The sequence below is a fragment of the Homalodisca vitripennis genome, chromosome 1, assembly GCF_021130785.1.
Source record: "Homalodisca vitripennis isolate AUS2020 chromosome 1, UT_GWSS_2.1, whole genome shotgun sequence".
Taxonomy (NCBI): Eukaryota; Metazoa; Arthropoda; class Insecta; order Hemiptera; family Cicadellidae; genus Homalodisca; species Homalodisca vitripennis.
The window spans coordinates 107,382,192-107,401,837 of NC_060207.1; the positions used below are offsets into that span (position 1 = coordinate 107,382,192).

Below are 19,646 nucleotides of genomic sequence, written 5' to 3' on the forward strand. Positions count from 1 at the left end.
CTTCCTCAATGGATTATTAGAAAGCTGGAACTCAAGATGGAGATAAACTCAAAACTATCTTGTTTTATCACTCTTAAGTCTCTTCTGCATTGCCTTAAATCATGAAATAGCAAAGCATTATAAAATATAAAAATTGTTTTTCATTCATGTTATTTTATCAAGAGACAACTGATGAATGAGGCGGGATGGGGAACTTGAATCGTAGTAGAATGCTGTAACTTGTATTGGACATCTTAAAAGTACTGACAATTTCATTATTTACCGTGTGTCCCACGAAGAGGTTTAAACGTTTGATTTTATTTTACTTGCCCATTTATGCACCGAAAATGTTTGAAACTACACAATTGATAAAATAGGTTTTAAAAATATTCTGTGGAAATTAAAGCTCCATAACAGTTGTAGAAACAAAATTGTGAGATATTGAAAACTTTACCATTTTGCTTCCTATAAAAATTCATTTCTTGAATTACCTGATTTAATTACTGCGTTGCAGTTTTAAGGAACAGCTGTTTAATAATGCTCATTGTTGAAAACAGTTGTTTGAAGAATATTGCTTGTGCTGTAAAAACATAACGTAATTTTCTCCATTACAGTTTTATTGATATTGAAGTTCAAGAAATGGCTTTTGACAATCTTTATGACCGTTGGATTGATCTTGGAAGTGGTTTTTTAGATTGACCACCCCTATCCCCAGATTTAACTATGTGTGATTTCTTTCTATGGGGTTACTTAAAGGAACAAGTTTATACTCGTAGCTTCAATAATGATGAGGAATTAAAACACTCAATAGAAGAGTAACTTTTCCAGATACTGCAGAATTTCTTTGTAAGAGCTTATGATTAATTTGTTAAGTGCTGTTATCAGTGTGTCGCTGTGTATGAATTTCAGTTTGAATAATTGTGTGTACTGTAATTGTAGGTTTTTTAATTGGCTATGTTCTAATTTTCTGATTGAAATGCTTTATTTGTCTAGAATGTGACAATAAACAATTTTACAAAACCAAAAATACTGTTTTTAAAATATAGTTTATCAAAATGCCACCATTTTGTTTCAACAGTTGCTAGAAAGCTGAAATTTTCACAGAATATTTTTAAAACCTATTTAATGAATTGAGTAAAGTTTGAAAATGTTCGGTGCATAGATGGGCAAGTAATATAAAATAAAACGTTCAAACCTCTTCGTAAGTCAATACACCACTGCTTTACTCTACTTTCACTCATTCCAGTTCCATAAACTTCACACAGTTGGTGATAGATTTTAATTGGTTTATGGTTTTTTGCCAACAAAAACCTTATCACTGAACACACATCACAAGTGGTGGGATTTTCAATTGCAGCACACATTTTAATTAATCACAGTGAGAAAAGTAAAAGAGATACAGACCGCGTGCGACTACAGCTCGATGTGTACTGAACTCCCAAAGTGTTTTGACACCAAGATGTCAACTGTAGCCCCACCCACTGCTGCACCATTCAAAAACGTCTGTTACTTTCTAGATAGCCCTTGTAGATTGAGTACACTTTGAAAATTATTAATTGTAGTCTAATTGCACCAGCCCTGCCTTTGTATTGTTGGTATTCCACCTGCACAGATCTGTCCAATCACACATTTTTCTGTTAGAACTATGATACTCAAGTTAAAATAATTTAAAAAAATATTTGAAATAAGTTTATATGAGACCACACTAATGAACTATGCTTTAATCAGATGTTTATACATGATGTGTTATCCCTGTTCGTTGGCCAGTTCCTCGTTACGCAGTATCAGGTTTGCTACAACTTGTGTAGCGAGACGACTGTACTGTTGGTGACAAAGGCGCATAATAAGACCCAACTCGCATGCTTCTTCTGACTTGTCTTTAAAAGTGGCTAAAACATACATTTTTTTAAATACAAGGAACAAAATTATGGTTTAAAGGTTAATGCTGTTTTATAAGTACTACAAAACTATATATTTACAATTTCTATTTAATTTCATATTAACCAGTAAGTTTAAATTAGTGCTACCTCATAAGTTTTTGTCTAGTAAAGCAACGTGTTTGAGTACCAATAAACGGTAAATGGAGTTCATTTTCACTAAATCCACATTTTGCCATCAATTATAATTAACGATCAGTCTCTTTTATTTATTCCATCTAACATTTTTTTAAATACGTATTGATCATTCTGATGAATATAGTCATTGAAATAATGAGTTATAAAATTTGTGTAAAAGTAAATCCATTTAAAAACACAAATTAAAACATGAGAACTTCATTGAATTCTTTTAAAAAACTATATATTTTTAGACTTGCAATGTAAGAGTGGTGTCAATTAAAATCTCATAATTTTGAATTGAGTGTTCTTGAACAGGCGGTTTTGTAGGTTACTGTTGAAAAACTTATTCTAAACCATTATGCTGTCAATAATTTTTAAATATAATACAAATTTTACAGTTACCTGAACCTAACTTATGTTTTAACCAAACCTTCTAATGTAAGATGAAACAGTCACCAACATTTAACATTGTTATATTATAAAAAGACAAACGTCCCTTAAATCTTCTTTAATACTCTGGCCGAAAATTAATTCTCCATGACTAAGAACCTTCACTACTTTTGTGACATTTGTCTGAATATTGTTCCTACTACTTAAAAAAGAATGTTTTATTTTTTAAACCTTAGGATTAGTTTAAGAAAAAAATGTTTATAGATCAAACAAGTATATTTTACTTCAAACATAAATCTATGCAAATTTAGTCATATTATAAAAAATAATTCTGATTACCGTGTTTAATACAACCCTTGATAACCAAATTGTTGGTCTTAGCTGGCGCATCTTCCACTGAGACAATGTATGGATCGTTTTCATTTACTTGCATCTCGTATTTCCCTGATGCTGCCTGTAAAAAATAACCCAGTCATGTTCTTGTGATTGGTTTGTATTGTAATGTATGAATCTATACTATTAGAAAAATTTCTTGAATTTGTATGGTGCAGCACTTTTTGGCATGGTGCCACGATTCGCACAAACCATTTGATTCAGAGTGACGTTACCTGTCTTCCTAGCAACCAATCATCGGGGAGATGACAACAACATTTGATTCACTGTGAGTTCTATGTTCAAGTGTCCATCTTAAATGCAAAATATAATTGTTTCATTTAAATACATTAAGTAAAGTTTTGGCAATCATTCATTTGAAAATGGCGCTTTTTTAGTCTACTTTGTAACAAATTTTTTAAAATTTGAACTTATAATTTTGATTGTTAATTTCTGATGCATTTAAAATAACTACAACAATATTTTTCATTTTTAACTGATTTACTTTTAAATTCTTAAATGAAACATTATTTCCTAGAGTAGATTGATTTTTAGCAGTGCATCCAGGTGCTGCTGCTAACTGCTGCACTATACTGTAAGGCTTGATTTAATTTGATTTAAAAATACGGAATGATGTTTGCGGGAAAGTTTTATTTCATAAGCTGGCAATGCAATACGCAGCTGTTCAACAATAATATGATTTGAATTATAAAATTCTAATAATTTTGAGAGCTAATAACTGAGTATTAGTCCATGTAAGTATTGTTGTGTCTGTAGTAATTATTAAACTATTTGAGTAATAATACAAATACAAGAAACTTGTTCATTACTTGTAGTTTACAAGTGAAGAATACACTGATATGGTGTTTATTTGTGGTGTATGTGAAATCAGTACTATGGCTGCTGTTGAAGAATACAAACAACGTTACCCTTATCTTAGAGTTCCAAATGTTAGAAAATTAATGCCACATTTCTTACGTAACGGGAAACAGGATCACTTCCTCCTAGCACAAAGTTCCAGTACGACTGCTCTTGCCAACTAGATGTAGATGAAAACATTGTTAGGACATAGTTCAGGATGTACAAGATAGTTCATAGTACAAGATGTATTTCTAAACCGTTCAGGGTTATGCAAAGTAAAGTATAGAGAACACTCAATAATAACAAGCACCATCCCTACCATTTCAGGAAGACCTCATCTTGGTGAGCTGAAATTCGGGTGTCATATTTCATTAGCTGTAATTCTCTAACAAAGCATTTCTGGACCCATGTCTATAAAAATATTTTTCATTATTCCACATTCCTTAAGTCAGATATCAAGAAAAGGGAGATAACATCTGCATGCTGCAAGTGCCTGGTCGCCCTATAAGGTGGTGGATAGGACGACAACCTTCAAACTCTCCTCTACAAACTTTGCCCCAGATCTGCTGCGAGAGCAAAAATTCAGCTTGCTTGTCTACCCCCAACCCAAGAAGCAGTGGCCCAGCACTCCTACAGAACATACCAGCAAGTTCAGAAGTGGTTGGGGGTTGAGAAAGAGACCTCCGACTGAGGTTGGACAAGAAGCCAGCAATGGTTAACTATCACCACAATCCAAGATCCAGCACCTTCAGCACTATTGAATACGATTTCATACAAGTATAGGGAAGGGTGTGGTGGTGGGATTTGCTTATGCCAAAGAATGAATGAATGAATGAATGAATGTTTATTGTCATATTACATCTTACAAGATCCAGCTATGCTGGTAAGACAGATGACATAGTCAGAAATTTCCCTTTTTTCGGTCTCCCATCGTTAGTACTAATAGATTTAACAAGATTCTAGCTAAAATGATTTGCTAACAAATAAATAAGCTCTATTCTAAATAACAGTATTAATATTTTCAGCTATGAATAAATTAACTATAAACTAATTAACAGTATTAAAACCTATGTTAAACATTTATTTTGTAAAGCATTCCTGAGTCAGATAACATTAAAATTGTAGTACACCATAATGTAATAACAATCATTCATTAACCTAATTAACAAATAAAACAATAAAATTAGTTAAATAATTAACAAATAAAACAATAAATTACTAAAACAATTAACAAATAAAACAATAAAATTAGTAAAACAATAAAATTAATAAAACCATGAATAAATCAAACAATAAAATTGGTAACAATATAACAATATTCAAATAACAAAATGGAGATCAATTATTGAATTTTGTATTATATTAAATTAAGTTTCTTAGGAGAAAACACTTAATCTTCATAACTAAATTATTATGTTTTTGTCATTTAGAAATTCGGAAATCTTGTAGTAAGCCTTTTTGACAAACATACTTTTTATTCTATCTAAGAATTCAACTTGTGGCATTTGTTTGAAATTGTTAGGCAATTTGTTGTAAAGTTTAATACCCATATAATACAAACTTTTTTCAAATATGGCTGTGGTGTGTACAGGATATATTAACAAATTGGTATTTCTAGTATTGTGTTGATGAATAGTTTTTTCTTTAGAAAACCAGTTCAAATTTTGATGAACTTGACTCAGTACTTCATACATGTACACACAAGGGACAGTAAGAATTTTCAGTTTCTTAAATTTTTCTTTACAAGAACTTCTTCTGGATGAGAATGTCATTATTCTTATAATTTTTTTTTTTGGATTTTTAACACTTTTTCTGTTATCTCTACTGAGCCCCACAATGTAATTCCAAACTTCATTATTGAGTAAAAATAGCCATAGTATAGGGTCATCTTTGTTTTTAAACTTGTGATGTGTGTAACACAGCTCATATTGAAACAAATAGAATTGAGTTTTTTACATAAGTTTTGTATTTGTTCTGTCCAAGTCATATGCTCATCAAAACAAACTCCCAACAGTTTTACATTTTTGCAGCTATTTATTTGTTCTTTATCTATTGTGACTGTAAACATTTCTTCTCTTTGCTGTCTGTTTTTGAAGTGAATAATATTTGTTTTTGTAGTATTCAGAATCATTCCATTAACTTTAAACCACTCTTCTAATTTAACTATAGTTTGTTCTACTAATAATTTCATTACATGTAAGTTTTTCTCCTTGATTATAGCTGTGGTGTCATCAGCATATAAGACTAATTTCGTGTCTATGTCTTGTGGTAGATCATTTGTATACAATGTAAATAGTAATGGTCCTAAAATCGATCCTTGCGGAACTCCTGACACTACATTTTCATATTCTGAATGATACTTTTTATAGTCTGATACTAAAGTTGTTTTTTGTTTTCTTTCTGTAATATATGACTTAAACCAATTTAAAGATGTGCCCTCTACTCCATATAATTCTAATTTCTTCATTAAGATATCATGATCTACACAATCAAATGCCTTTGATAAATCACAGCACACTGCCACTGTAGACTGTGATCCATCCAAAGCACTGTAAACTTCCTCTGCAAGGTTGGTAAGTGCTGTGTCAGTTGAGTAATTTTTTCTAAAGCCATGTTGACATCCAGTAATCAGACTATTTTTTTCTAGGTATTTGTATAATTGATGGTTTACTACTTTCTCATATAGCTTGGAAAACACTGGTAACAATGAAACTGGACAATAGTTTTTGACTTGAGTTTTCTCACCTTTTTTGTAAATGGGTTTCACTACTGAATATTTAAGCTTGTCTGGAAAAACACCTGTTCCTAACGATTGATTAACCAAATTTGTTATTGGCTTCACAAGATATTCCTTACAGTCTTTAACAATTATTGAGGGAATTTCGTCCCAGCCAGTAGACCACTTGTTAGGCAACGTTGATATTAATTTATGAATTTCTTTCGCTTGAACAGGTTTAAAACGAAAAGACGTACTGTTAACTTTTTGTAATTTTCCCACTGCTTTTACCGGAGAGCTTTTTATATTCAATTGTTCTACAGTCTTTAAATAAGATTCATTAAAATGATTAACCATCTCACTATGTTCTCTAATTACTTTCCCATTAACCACTATTTCTCTTACTCCATCATGATTTTTTGTGTTTATACCAATTTCCTGTTTTATAACTTGCCAGGCTGCTTTACCCTTGCAGTTAGATTGTTCTATGTATAAATCATTATCTCTACGCTTAGCTTCTCTAACAACCTTTTTAAAAATTGTATTATATATTTTATAATGGGTTTTAATTTCTTCATCATTTGAAACTTGTGCTTGTTTGTGGAGTTTTCTCTTATTTCTACTTGAAATTTGTAACCCTTTTGTTATCCACTTTGCTCTAATCTTCCCTCTAATTTTGACGGATTTAAGTGGAAAAGAACAATTAAACATGAAAAGGAATTCTCTTAAGAAACTATCAAAGTTTTCATTCACTTTTTTGGCATTGCTGAATTCCCATTCAGTATTTTTAACACTTAGAGTGCTAATCCCGTAATTTTACGGAACGGCGAAACTTCCGAAGAATGCTAATCCCGTAGTTTTACGTGGTTGTCATTTCAATTGGTATTATATTACATTGTCCGTATTTAAACGGTTTTGCCTACTCTACAATGTTATTTGGGTTTTTTAGTAACACAATTCTCCGCTTAGAAAGCGTCAGATGTATTGTATGAGCTTAATGACAAAGCAACTTCGGTCGCGTTGTTTACGTGCCGCTGACGTGACGTTCGTTGCAACCGGCAGTCGATGTCGCAATCATGGCTTGATTCTCGCAGGTTGAACGACGTTGCGATCAGTGATGTATTAGATGAAGATAGTTTTATTGGTGTAGATAGTATTTTTGACCGATTCTGACATTGATCCTGATTTAAGGGCAGTCTGACATTGAAAAAAAATTTTTTTTTGGGGAATTTTGGTTTTTTATTTATTAATATTCTTTAGAATTTTCTCTTTAAAATGGTATATAATATACCTTATTACTATAATATTAACCTTATATAAAAAAAAATATATATAAAGGCTTGCAACTGTTGTTTGGCGTTGAGCACCACTCCTTATAGTAAACAACAATCTATAAAATAGATTATTAATTGGTTTTGTTATGTTGGTACTGTTTTGCTTTTAGTCTGGTTTTAGCTGATATCACACACTGTCAGCAATATGACAGATGTCATCTGTTTGTTATTATTTTATGTTGGAGGTATATTGTGAAGTTTTGAAATACTGTGTTTTGTGATTTGCAAGTTTCCCTGTTGTTTTTATTTGTAAAGGAGTTTTATTGTAATTGAATGTAGATTAAAATGGGTAATAAGAAGAGAGTAGGAAACTAAGAAACTATGTTACAAGAAGAAGACTGTTGTTCCGTAGCAAGAAAACAGTAGTAACTTCAGGTAAATGAAGAGGATAGGCCTAGAACACCCAAAGTTGTTTTCCACATCCAATGAGAAATTGAGCCCTAACCTAGCCTGCTATGATAATTCAACTGATACCTTACAGTATGACATAGTAGTAAACATTGTACAGCTAGAATCAGTTTTGAAAGATGTTGCAGTGTGTAGGGTTTGTCATGCAAACCTATCATTTAGTCGAAAACCATTAGCAGGGCTCGCAGTACAAATTTCCGTCTCCTTGTAGCTGTGGCATGACAAAAGCTTTTGACAACTGTCCCAAAGCAAAACAGATATTAGGCCTAGGGCCTTATTGAGGCACCAAGCAAAAGTTCACAATGCTACTATGACTTGAACCTAAGGTTTAGTATACGGCTTGCGGTTGTAATAGGAAAGGGCTATACTGCTGCCCAAAGCTCTTTGCGGCATGATATGAATTTACCCGCTCCGCCCAGCAAGTTCAATCAACATGAACAGTTTTGTCCAGCCATGTAGAAAGTGTGTGTGAAAACTCTATGAAGAGAGCAGTGACAGAAGCAGTTATTGAAAATGGAAATTCTAATGACTTATGTGTTGCGGTTGACGGAAGCTGGCAAAAGCGAGGCCACACCTCGCTAAATGGGCGTTTTGTCACAATTACTTCAGCAGATACGGGTAAAGTAATAGATATTTATTCAATGTCAAAATACTGTAACTGCCCTCAGAAGAACAAGCAACCAACACTTAGAAAATATGCAAGGCAAATTATGTAGGTGAGGCAGTGGAGGTATGGAAGCTGAAGGTGCGACTGCAATGTTCAAAAGATCCGAGACTAAATACCGGTGTTCGCTATGTGGAGTACCTTGGAGATGGTGACTCCAATGGCTATGCAGCAGTTGTGGCAGAAGCACCAATATGGCATCCCAGATGTGTCCATTCAGAAGTTTGGAATGTGTAGGACACGTCCAGAAGAGGATGGGGACAAGAATAAGGGACTTTATCATGAAAAATAAAGGCTTGAAGCTTTCTGACGGAAAATCTCTTTCTGGGAAAGGTAGGCTAACAGGGAAGGCGATCAACAAATCCAAATTACTATGGACTAGCCATCCGTAGGAATACACACAGCGTGGAAGCCATGAGGCGAGCAGTTTGGGCGTTGTACTGTCATGTTCAGTCTACTAACGATACGCCTTTACATATTTTATGCCCAGACACCGAAGACACATGGTGTAAGTATAACAAAGCCGCCAAAGAAAAAACTAAATATGACCACAGCCAGCATTTTCACCTCTCACCTGTATTCTAATGAAAGCAATCAAAAACCTATTTTTAAATCTTTGTGCAGCCTAGAACTACTCAGAAAAATGTCTTCAAAGGAAAATCTCAAAATCCTAATGAGTCTATGAATAATGTCATTTGGGCTCGGCTCCCTAAACGCACCTTTGTTACACTAGGTGCTCTTAGGCTAGGTGTCTATGAGGCAGTCCTATCATTCAATGATGGGTACAGCTCCAAAGTGAAAGTTTTAGAGCACATTGGGCTAGAAACCAGGACTGAATATGCGGTTAGCTTTATTAAAACGTCTCGACACCCAGCGGAAATTCGCAAAGCAGATAAAGCGGCTACCGACATTGAAAAAAAATCAGGCAATCAAGGGACTTTAGCCAAAAGGAAGCTTGGAGGATCTGTATCAAGAAGCAGAGGATCCAGACAACCCTTCCTACAGTGCAGGCCATCATTAAACCAAGGTATGAGTCCAAAATATGCTACCTTCTTGCTTTTTCTTGATTTGCCGAAACTTGTTATTTTTTTAACTTTTGGGGCCCTATAACTCAAAAACTACTAGGCCTACCCCAGTCAAATTTTTATACAGTATTCTACTTACTATTGCCTAGTTCCCCTCATGGGAATTTATAAAATATCTCTTGTCAATGAGAGCACAGTAAAACATTTTTACTTATAAAAAAGTTAGTTTAAAAACAATAAATTATAAAAAAATTATAACTTTTTAATTTTTTTTTCAAATTTAAAAAACCTCATGATAAGACCTAGATTATAAGCTATTTAATAAGTAAAATAAAAAATCAGGACTCTATCTATAACCATTACAGAGATATAGGTTCCCAAGTTAACAATTATGTTCTTATGGAGGTCGGACTGCCCTTTAATGGAAGAAGATTAGACACATACTTCAGGTAAGAATAAGTAAGTCTATTTATCATATAAACATCAGTCCTAAAAGTTTGGTTATGTTATTGTTTTCGTGAATCAAAACTATAATTTGTATTATAATAAATTAACTTTATTCAACTAATATTTTATTCTTATGAATAAAATGAAAATATATTCATTATTTTTACATAGTATATTATTATGTTACAGATGCTCTGAAAACAGTGCTGACAGCGAAAGTGATGCCGACGCATCAATATGACGGCATAGTTTTTTGTCAAAAAACTACAAAACATAAAAACATGATTTGTATTATTCAAAGGACAGTTTATATTTGTAAATGGGACATTGTAAATAACTGTATACATGCTTAGTTTAGTAAGTTAGATAAAAAAACTGTCTCAAAAAATAATTTTTTTTTTCCAAAAATATATGTTTTTAAAAAAACATTTTTTATGTGTATGTATTTTTGTAAAAAACCACAAACATCTCACGTTAAAAGAAAGATGAAAGTAAGCTGAATTAAGGCATGTAAGTATTTTTTTCATACCTTAAATACTATTTTTTTTTTAAATAAATTTTTGAAAAACCACCAAAAAACGCCCAGCATTCTACAGAGTTACAATGTCATTTAGGGCCAGCACTCAAAGTGTTAACGTTGCTGATCATAAAGTCATGTCTAGCTTCTTTAGTGTATCTTCTCTGAATAACATATTTATCCCTACTTCTATTTTCAAATATGGGCAAAGTTGTTATAATAGCATTGTGGTCAGAGAGGCCAACATTCGTAACTAAAAAATTATCAATCTTAAACCTATTGTTTGTTATTATGTTATCTAGACATGTTCCACTTGCTGGTCTTGTTACCTCAACAATATTTATTTTAAAGCCATTATAATTAAGTATTTCATATAATGTTTGTGGTTCCTTTTTATTTAATACATTGATGTTGCAGTCTGTAGCTATTAAAATATTGACATTTTTTTTATTTCTGAATTTATCCAATAAGCCACCAAGTTTTTCAAGAAAAATATTAAGGGTGCAATTATCCGGAGTTCTGTATAAAGATATTATAATTATTGGGGTTTTTAAATCCAAAAGTTCTATTACGGAGCATTCAAAGTAATAGTTATCATTGTACATTTTTAAATCATTTCGGACCTTAAAGTTTATTCCAGAGTTTTCTCTGACCAAGATTGCCGAACCTCCTCTAGTACAGTTTTCTCTAACATAAAAATCAGCTAATTTGAAAAATTCAATATTATTCAATAAATTTACATTTTCTTTTGAAAGCCAGTGTTCATTCAAGCATATTATACAGATTTTTTCTCCCAAATCTGCAAGCAATAAGTTAAGTTCATCCAGTTTGCTTTTAATTCCCTGAATATTTAAGTGTATTAACAAACAGCTAGAGTTACCAATTAAATTGCTATCACTAAAACTAAAACTAAAATCTTTCCTGGCAGTGCAGGTGTCGTCCTCTAAGAGCAGGGCTCAAGTGCTCTAATCTTTGCTGCATCTGCTAGGGCTAGAAGTGCCATATCTTGGCAGATTTGGAAGAGGAATAAGAAGATGTGGACACACCTTTTTGTGGAGAAGATGTGGACATACCTAAAATAAACACCATCCCCCAAGACCGCCTCAAGTTTTACAAATACATTCGGTAATGAATATACCACCTCTAAGTAAAAATTGTCATTGTGGTCACTTTATCGATCAATCAGATTTTCCAAACTTTTTTGGTTCTTACAGGTGACCTATTGGACATACGGTCTAGCCAAAAGATAACAAATCAAAATTGTGAACTTTTTGAGAAAAAAGGCCAATTTTTGAACTTCAATAATCTTGAGGACTATTGGGCGCACAGAGTAGCAGTTAGTCTTAAGTTTTTGCTAATTTTATCAACTTTAAAAAAGGTATGAGAAACTTTTCGTTAAAAAAAAACCTTCACGAGTTATAAGTCTATAACAAAAAATTATGAACATTTTGAGATTTTTTAGCTCTCAAAAGTTAAGCTAATAGGATTTTAAGACTGTGAATTTGGTTTAATACACTCTTGATATGTCCCAATTACATACCAAAAATTCAGCTCCCTGCAATATTTTTGGACCTTCATATACCTGGCGACTGGCGTAAGTGTGAATTAGTGTCTGGAAACAGCAAGGCTTTAGTTTCAATATACAATATATTTCTGTAGGCGATTTGTCTACCTTTTCGATTTGTCTTTGAGTATTATACTCAGTACAGGACTTAGCAAGGGATAAATATGTATCGAAATATAAGTATTCATAACTTAAGAAGCCATAGGGCATTATTAGAGTGGTAAGCTGGACCACTTAACATATAAGGTCACACAAATATGATCTATATGCTGTCAGCTCTGTTTTAGACACAAACTAGTCTTTCTTTGTCTTTGGCTACATTAATATAATATAGTGGGTTTAGCTACAGAGTAAACTACAATTTACTAACCTTGTATTTAAAACCTTTTTGTACTTTTCCTCATAATTTGTTCTTATTGGTGTTCGTTTATGATAACATTGTTTATATTTATTGTTTCACTTTCAAATTTTATTTGAGTTGAGGGGAAAAGCTGGTTATCTTTTAACCTCCAAATCAGATCTCAAGGTCAGCTAAAGGCTATTTGGTTTAAAAAATCTATTAACATGTTGAGTTTTAATAAAATCATTAGAATATTGTAATGATAACATTACTTTGCATTACTCACCACAAAATGATTTTCATAAAAACACTTCAGGAAACACTGCAACAAAATAAGTATATTTTAATCAATTTCATCCCGTTTCTGTAGTTGCCGTTTACAAATACTGCACAATAATTGGTAAACACTTATAATAGTTGGTAAACATAATTTAAAATTAATAAATGTGAATTAATATGAATGCTTGAACTAATCCATGAAAAGTTAATTTAGAAATATTGACAAACACAGTTTAAAATTCCCTACTTTTCTTACAACAGGTATGGTTGTAATTGTTAGTGACTAAAAGATGGTGTAGGAGCTAGTAGTTATAATCATAACCTAAATAACTTACGAATCGCTTCTGAGTTAATAGTCATTTTGGTTTTTATAAGGAATGAAGTTGTTGGTTATAAATGTTTTTTTTTTTTCAGTGGAAAAAAGCTGTTTGACTTACAAATCTATTATAGAAATAAAATACAAAACAAAAATTTTAATTTACTGGTTTTTCTACATTGCATTTAAAGAAACATAACAACGCTTAACAAGTTTTCTCAAGGAGAATAATCCAAAATGTCAGGTTGTTTTGTGGATTAATCAATTTTGTCTTTCAAAACTTCATAAACTGCCACATGGACTGATCTTACAATGAATACCTGTATGACAAAGGACAGTTAGTAAGAATTAGTCATTTTACCACAAGTTAAAGCATTTGTTATATATCAGTGGTCGTAGAACCAAAGCCAAAAATAATATAGGTTGTCCTGATATTGTGATGTACAGTATCAGCTACAGTATCAGGTACAGATATTGTGATGTCACAAGACCCACCCGACTGTTGTGCTTCATTCAGTGGGACTACATGAGTGATCTGCCTCATAGTTGTCTATATTTTATAGTTTTTCTTTTCCAATTGTGGAAAATTACACTTCATACTTGGTAGAGAACATTTTGTCTTTTTCAGAGTAGTTTCTTTTCTAGTACTATTTTATTATTTTTTTGAAATAGTGAATTTGGGATAGTGGATGGCATATTGTAGAGTTTTAAAAGTTTTATCATATAATAAATAGATTGCAATATTTGAAAATTTATACTACATCCATAAGATGGAACATATCAATTCATATCCAAACTATGCATTTTTTTTTGCAAAATTAATCAATAAAAAAAACAGGAAATCATAGTCACACTGCTAAAATAGAAAGCAAGCAGGCGTGCAAGTTTCAAAGTAAAGCACATAAACAAACTTAATACAAAAATTGTAAAGAGTGTTTTGTGAATAATAATAATAATAGTTCCCCGATAAAAGTAGTCAAACAATTTACGTAACATTCAACACACCTTAGCAGTTTTCATAGTTACATTAAAATATCAAATCTTATAAATATGTTATGTCAGTTATTTCATGTTATTAACATTTTTAACTTTGAGATACTTCAGGTATTTTTGTGCTAAAACACTTTTTAAGTGACCACTCCTAAAAAATATCTCTGAATATCAATCATTGTAACTACATAGGAATTTACACAAAGACTGAAACTCACAATCCAATTTTATTTTTGTATGATCCTCATTTGTATTATTTAGATACACTACTGTACTGTATTTACTATTATACTACAGTATAATCAATTCTGATAATTTACCTTTTCATCTTTTGTTTTTGGCTTGTTTTTTAGTTGGACCATATTATCAGCATCATCTAAAATCAAGATAATTACAAAACTGTGACACTGGATGAACTTAAAATAATACTGCAATATAATCAAATACAATTTATGAATTAAGTCAAAGAAATACTTCAGAAAATCCTAATTGAGTTTAAAATAATGTTTTGTATTGTACTGATAGCCAGGAAAGTGTGATATCTAATTTAGCACTCAATAGCAATATATTTTTACCATTATCCAGGAACACCACGAGGAGGCCATCTATCTAAACGCCTATTTAGAAATATCCTAGACTTCACAGACTAACCTCTGCATGAATGCCTGTGCAGCTTAGATAACTAATGTCTACTTTATTAGAAATGATATGTTACATTTTGTACAGTTCAAAAAATGTTTATATTTTGAAACTTATCTTTTTACCTATATTTATCGTATATTTGTTTTCTGTTTGGTATCATAAAGAATCCATATGGTAAAAATGAAAATCATCCTCATTATGACCTTTTTTTGTTTAACACCATCATATCAGACACATACTAAAAATTAAAAATTGTATTAGAACTTGGGTTCATGTAACCATGGTTGGTTACACGAGCTGCTCAGATTTTCTTCAAACATTAATTATTAATAATTAAATGTCAAGACTTGAAATTACTATTAAAGAGCAAGAATTATGATAATTACCAGAATTCTGTCTCACTGTCTGTGTAAAAATATATTTACACTTAAAATTTTAATACTAAATCATTTTATAACTGTCATGAATGTTGAGGGGAAATGTACAAATTTATGGCCAAACAAACTATGCACAATAATTACAACTGATTCATCAGCAGTCAGTAGAACAGATACAACCAGTTCAAGTTTATTTAAAAAGTGACCCTAATATATGGGCCCTAAATTGTTTACAAAGTTATTGGTATTTGTGTATAATCTTAATAGTATGTGTATTTTTAAAATAGTTTTAAAAATAGGTATTGGAACAGTCACTATTATTCCCAGTTTATTTTATAGTGAGTGTAATTTATCCTATCCTATCACTGTTTGTTCTGTTTTATATTTTACTGTTAATTTTTGAGTCCAGGAGTATAAATATCCATCACAAATATCATTTTTAAATATTGTAAAAAGTAACTTTATATGATTCATATCAACAAAACCCAGTAATTTTTGATTGTTTATGTTGGGGTCTTAGTTGGTGAGGATTGGTTATGATATTGTAAAAATAGTTAACTGATTTTCTGCCTGTTGAAGACACCATAATAATACTCTCTTTATTGCATTTAACAATTTCTGACATTTTATCGCAATCGTCAACTCGTGTAAATTTTATTAAAACACCATGTACATGTTTTCTACAAGTCAGACTTCAGATCCAGTGTTTTTTTCTTGGATTCTAAATTTCCCAGGAATTATCATGAATTCTTCAACAGAGTAAAACGCTTTAGAGGTCAAAAGGTGTTTGTGATGAGTTTTGAATTAATTTGTTTGAATTTTTTACACTTTCAGGGAGCTTGTTGATTACTCTGACAAAAACTTATTATGCGAGGTGGTAAGAGAACGTCAGTCTGTGTCTGTTTGGTGTGTGAACCAAGACATATTTGGACAAGCAGTACATTATCACCTCTGAAATATAAAACCAGGGCAAAATTAGCAATCCCGGCTCCCTAAAGATTCCTTGCAAGACTCTCTAAAATTCAACTTTCCAATTACTCTAACAGCTTTTCTTTTTGGAGTTTGAAAACTCGTTCCATTTTGTTTTTGGAATAACCTCCCCAGAGTCTTATCCCATAAGCAAAATGTGCAAGGATAAGGCCATAATAAGCCATCTTTAAGACTTTTGGGGAAGGACACAGAACATTGTTAGTTTTTGCAAGGCAAATATGCCTAAGGAAACTTTAGCACATACATTGTCTACATGATCATTCCAGGTCAGTTCCCTATCAAGGACCATTCCCAAAAAGGTTGTGGAATTAGTTTCCTCTCAAATGTCTTCATCCACAAAAACAGGATGCAGCTCTGCATGATCTCGCTGTTGGAGAGAAAAATATACAACATTTGATTTCAACTGGTTAAAAGTTAGTTTTTAAATTTATTTCCAAAAAATTTATTGGATGAATTCAAGTCTGTGAATGATGTGATTTCCAAATCCTTAAGGGATTTAATTTTGAAGCAGAGAGTTGTGACTATTTTCATTGTTGTTTGAAGAAATAAATAAGGTTAACAAAAAGAAATAACTTTAAACTATCATCTGATATTGATCAAATAGCAATAAGAAAATTGTATTTGGAATGTTTTTTTATTTTGAAGCTACTGATATTTGAAAACATTAATTCTGGTGTTATTTTTTGCTGTCCGTTTCATAAAAAAGTGGAAAAATTACGATATTTATCGATGCAAGATGAGTTTATCAGAAGACTAAATCTATATTGCTTATAATTATGCTGAAAACAATGTAAAATTTATAATGGAGGGACATAACATGCTATTGTGGCACAAAGTGTGTCTTTAGATGAGGAACTTTAAATAAATTAACAAATTTGTATGATATAATAACAGGAATTGTAAATTTAACCAGGAAGAACAAAAGCCATAGCAAAAAGGGGTGAAATTGTGAGTATAGACAACCCTAAAGTTATTGTGAATTTTTAGGTAGCCAAAATAAAGATCAGTTTGCGTGGTAACAATCCATAAAGTACTATTTTGAAGGAACAAATGAGAAACTATAACCTGATATCTTTTGCAACTACAATAATATACAAAAGGTGGTGCCACATTGGATCAGTTGGTTAATGTATTCTTTGAACTTTTCTGTGACATTCAACCATTAGTTTACATTTCCTGTTAAGCAGGTGTCTACATAGTATGCTAAATGGTGGGTGTTAAGAAATAGTGACAAACTTGAATCATTTATTAAACTTTTGTTGACTTTTACATTAAATCATACATTTATTTTTTTTCAAACAACATGTAATGGAAAAGCTATTATAAACCCAGATGAGTCTGAATGTCTATACATTTAACCGTTACATAGAACTATGTTGTATCAATTGAATAGGTATTGAAATTAGGGAGAAAATGTACATACATCTGATAAATCTTAAATTAACAGCCATTTATATTAGCTTTCAAAACTTACCCTTACTGAGATTTGTAGTTTTTCTACAATCTTCCACTTTGTTTTCATTGACATTATCTTTTTCACTTTGAGTAGCACATATAAACAACTGAAATAGACAAAATACAAAAAAAGTCAGTGATAGCAATTATATATAGGAATTTAAAGAATAGATAATACATAGTTAACAAGCTCTCAGTGGCTCTATACTGAGTGATCATAGTCGTAACATCACAGCATGCGCACTGAGGCATCTGCCCCAGTTGTGTTAAAATACAATTTTACAAAACAACATGAATGATACAGAGTTATGTGTTGGTTTCTTGAAGCAGCATGTACGAGTACTAAGGAATATTTCAAGAGCTGTTCAGCAAGAATGATCTCTTATTGGTTCTTATCCCACCTTTTGTGCAATCAATTTTGGGTTTAGAAAATTAGTTTTTGTGTTACATTCATAGCCCTTTATGACAACTTCTTGGAATACAGAAAAAATAAAATACCTTTTTCATCACTTCACATTAAATTATATACAATTTTTTCTTAATGAAATTTAATTAGTTTAGAAATAAATACATGTAACTCCTTGAAGCTATAACTCATGTACATACTAAAAGATTTCACATTTTTATCTTCAGCAGTCTTTATTGCGCCAATAGTAATGAGTTTACAAGAGCTTAAACAGGGTTGTAAGTTCTTATATTTCTATCATATTTTGGAGAATGCACTTTTAATATTTCCCTCCTTACATTCCCTACCCTAAGACCACCATCCATGGATTAATCCATATCTCCCATCAGTCCCAGTTATGCCTAACACTGTCTCTGCATATTACACTTGAGCCAATATGTGGGATCTTGAAAGCTGTAATAATTATAACACTGTAACCTAAAATTTAAAATTCTTTTCCCCGCAAATCTGTAATTTGTAACAAAAAAGTTTTAACAATTGTTTCTAACATGATCATGCCTGTTTTAATCTTTTAACATGCAAAGCCAATTATGGTATATTAATGAGTTTGCAATGGTAGTATGAGTACTGAATTACATTAAGTAAATTTTAATTTGTATTTTTTAATGGATGTACTATTATACAACACTTTGTAGTTGAATATAACCTATATTTCTGGAACATTAACTTATCGTAATTATTACTTTGACTTCCTCTTTAAATAATATTGTTCTTATATGTTTGTATACCATTTAAAATTTAAGAGGATTTTTTAATAATGTTAATAAAATTCAATGCTTAGCCAAATAAACACTATAGACAGAGTCATGATCTCTCCTCTGATCTCATTAAACTATTGAATCTCAAAATATGTCAATCTTCCTATGACATGGCATAAACAATATATGTAATACTTGAATTTTTTTAAACTCTTTTCTTATATTTTTGGGTATAAAAAAGATATTTTACCAAGAGAATAGCACTTATAAACTTTAAGCTCACAGACATAGCACTGTTGCCGATTAAACAAATAGTCACAAAATAATGAGAGACGATCAATTCTAATTTGCACCTGGTTATTGATAAGATCACAAAAGATTAGACAAATAAAGATGTATGCAGAAAAATCTATTATTTCTCTTATCTATATTCAATTGACAATGATATTTCTTTATTGTTACATATTCTTTTAACTCAAATCTGATTCCACAATGTACAAGTAATTTAAATCATAAAGATTTTCTGGATTATGTAAATTATTGTGAGAAAGAGTACATTCTGTTTTTTTTTTTCAGGTCACAAGAGACCAAATAAGGGTTTCTATGCATATCAGTTATTATGTCACTCTTGGATATAATTTACAAATTCAGTTTTCAATTTATATATTGCCAATTTAGAACCCTCTAATTTTGAACAAATAGGCCACTGAACAAAACTATTGTAATGATTTATATTTATTATATAATTATTATTATATT

At 31.4% G+C, this 19,646-nt stretch overlaps 1 protein-coding gene across 1 annotated transcript; it reads right to left on the reverse strand.

Annotated features, from left to right (window-relative positions):
• Positions 1–1,668: 1,668 nt before the first annotated feature.
• On the reverse strand, positions 1,669–19,249 carry LOC124368830. The gene is made up of 6 exons (XM_046826243.1): positions 19,138–19,249; positions 17,743–17,830; positions 14,580–14,635; positions 12,961–12,996; positions 2,766–2,880; positions 1,669–1,868 (listed from the first exon to the last, which is right to left on the reverse strand). The coding sequence occupies exons 1-6, from the start codon at positions 19,174–19,176 to the stop codon at positions 1,726–1,728; spliced, it is 477 nt and encodes a 158-aa protein (XP_046682199.1). The 5' UTR covers positions 19,177–19,249; the 3' UTR covers positions 1,669–1,725.
• Between the last annotated feature and the right edge of the window lie 397 nt (positions 19,250–19,646).

Excerpts from the sequence above, each read along its gene's own strand:
- LOC124368830 (XM_046826243.1), bottom strand. The coding sequence starts at position 19,176 with ATGTCTGTGAGCTTAAAGTTTATAAGTGCTATTCTCTTG. Across the intron at positions 17,831-19,137 it reads TTATAAGTGCTATTCTCTTG|TTGTTTATATGTGCTACTCA; the intron begins GTAAAATATCTT and ends TGTCTATTTCAG. Across the intron at positions 14,636-17,742 it reads AACTACAAATCTCAGTAAGG|ATGATGCTGATAATATGGTC; the intron begins GTAAGTTTTGAA and ends TCTTGATTTTAG.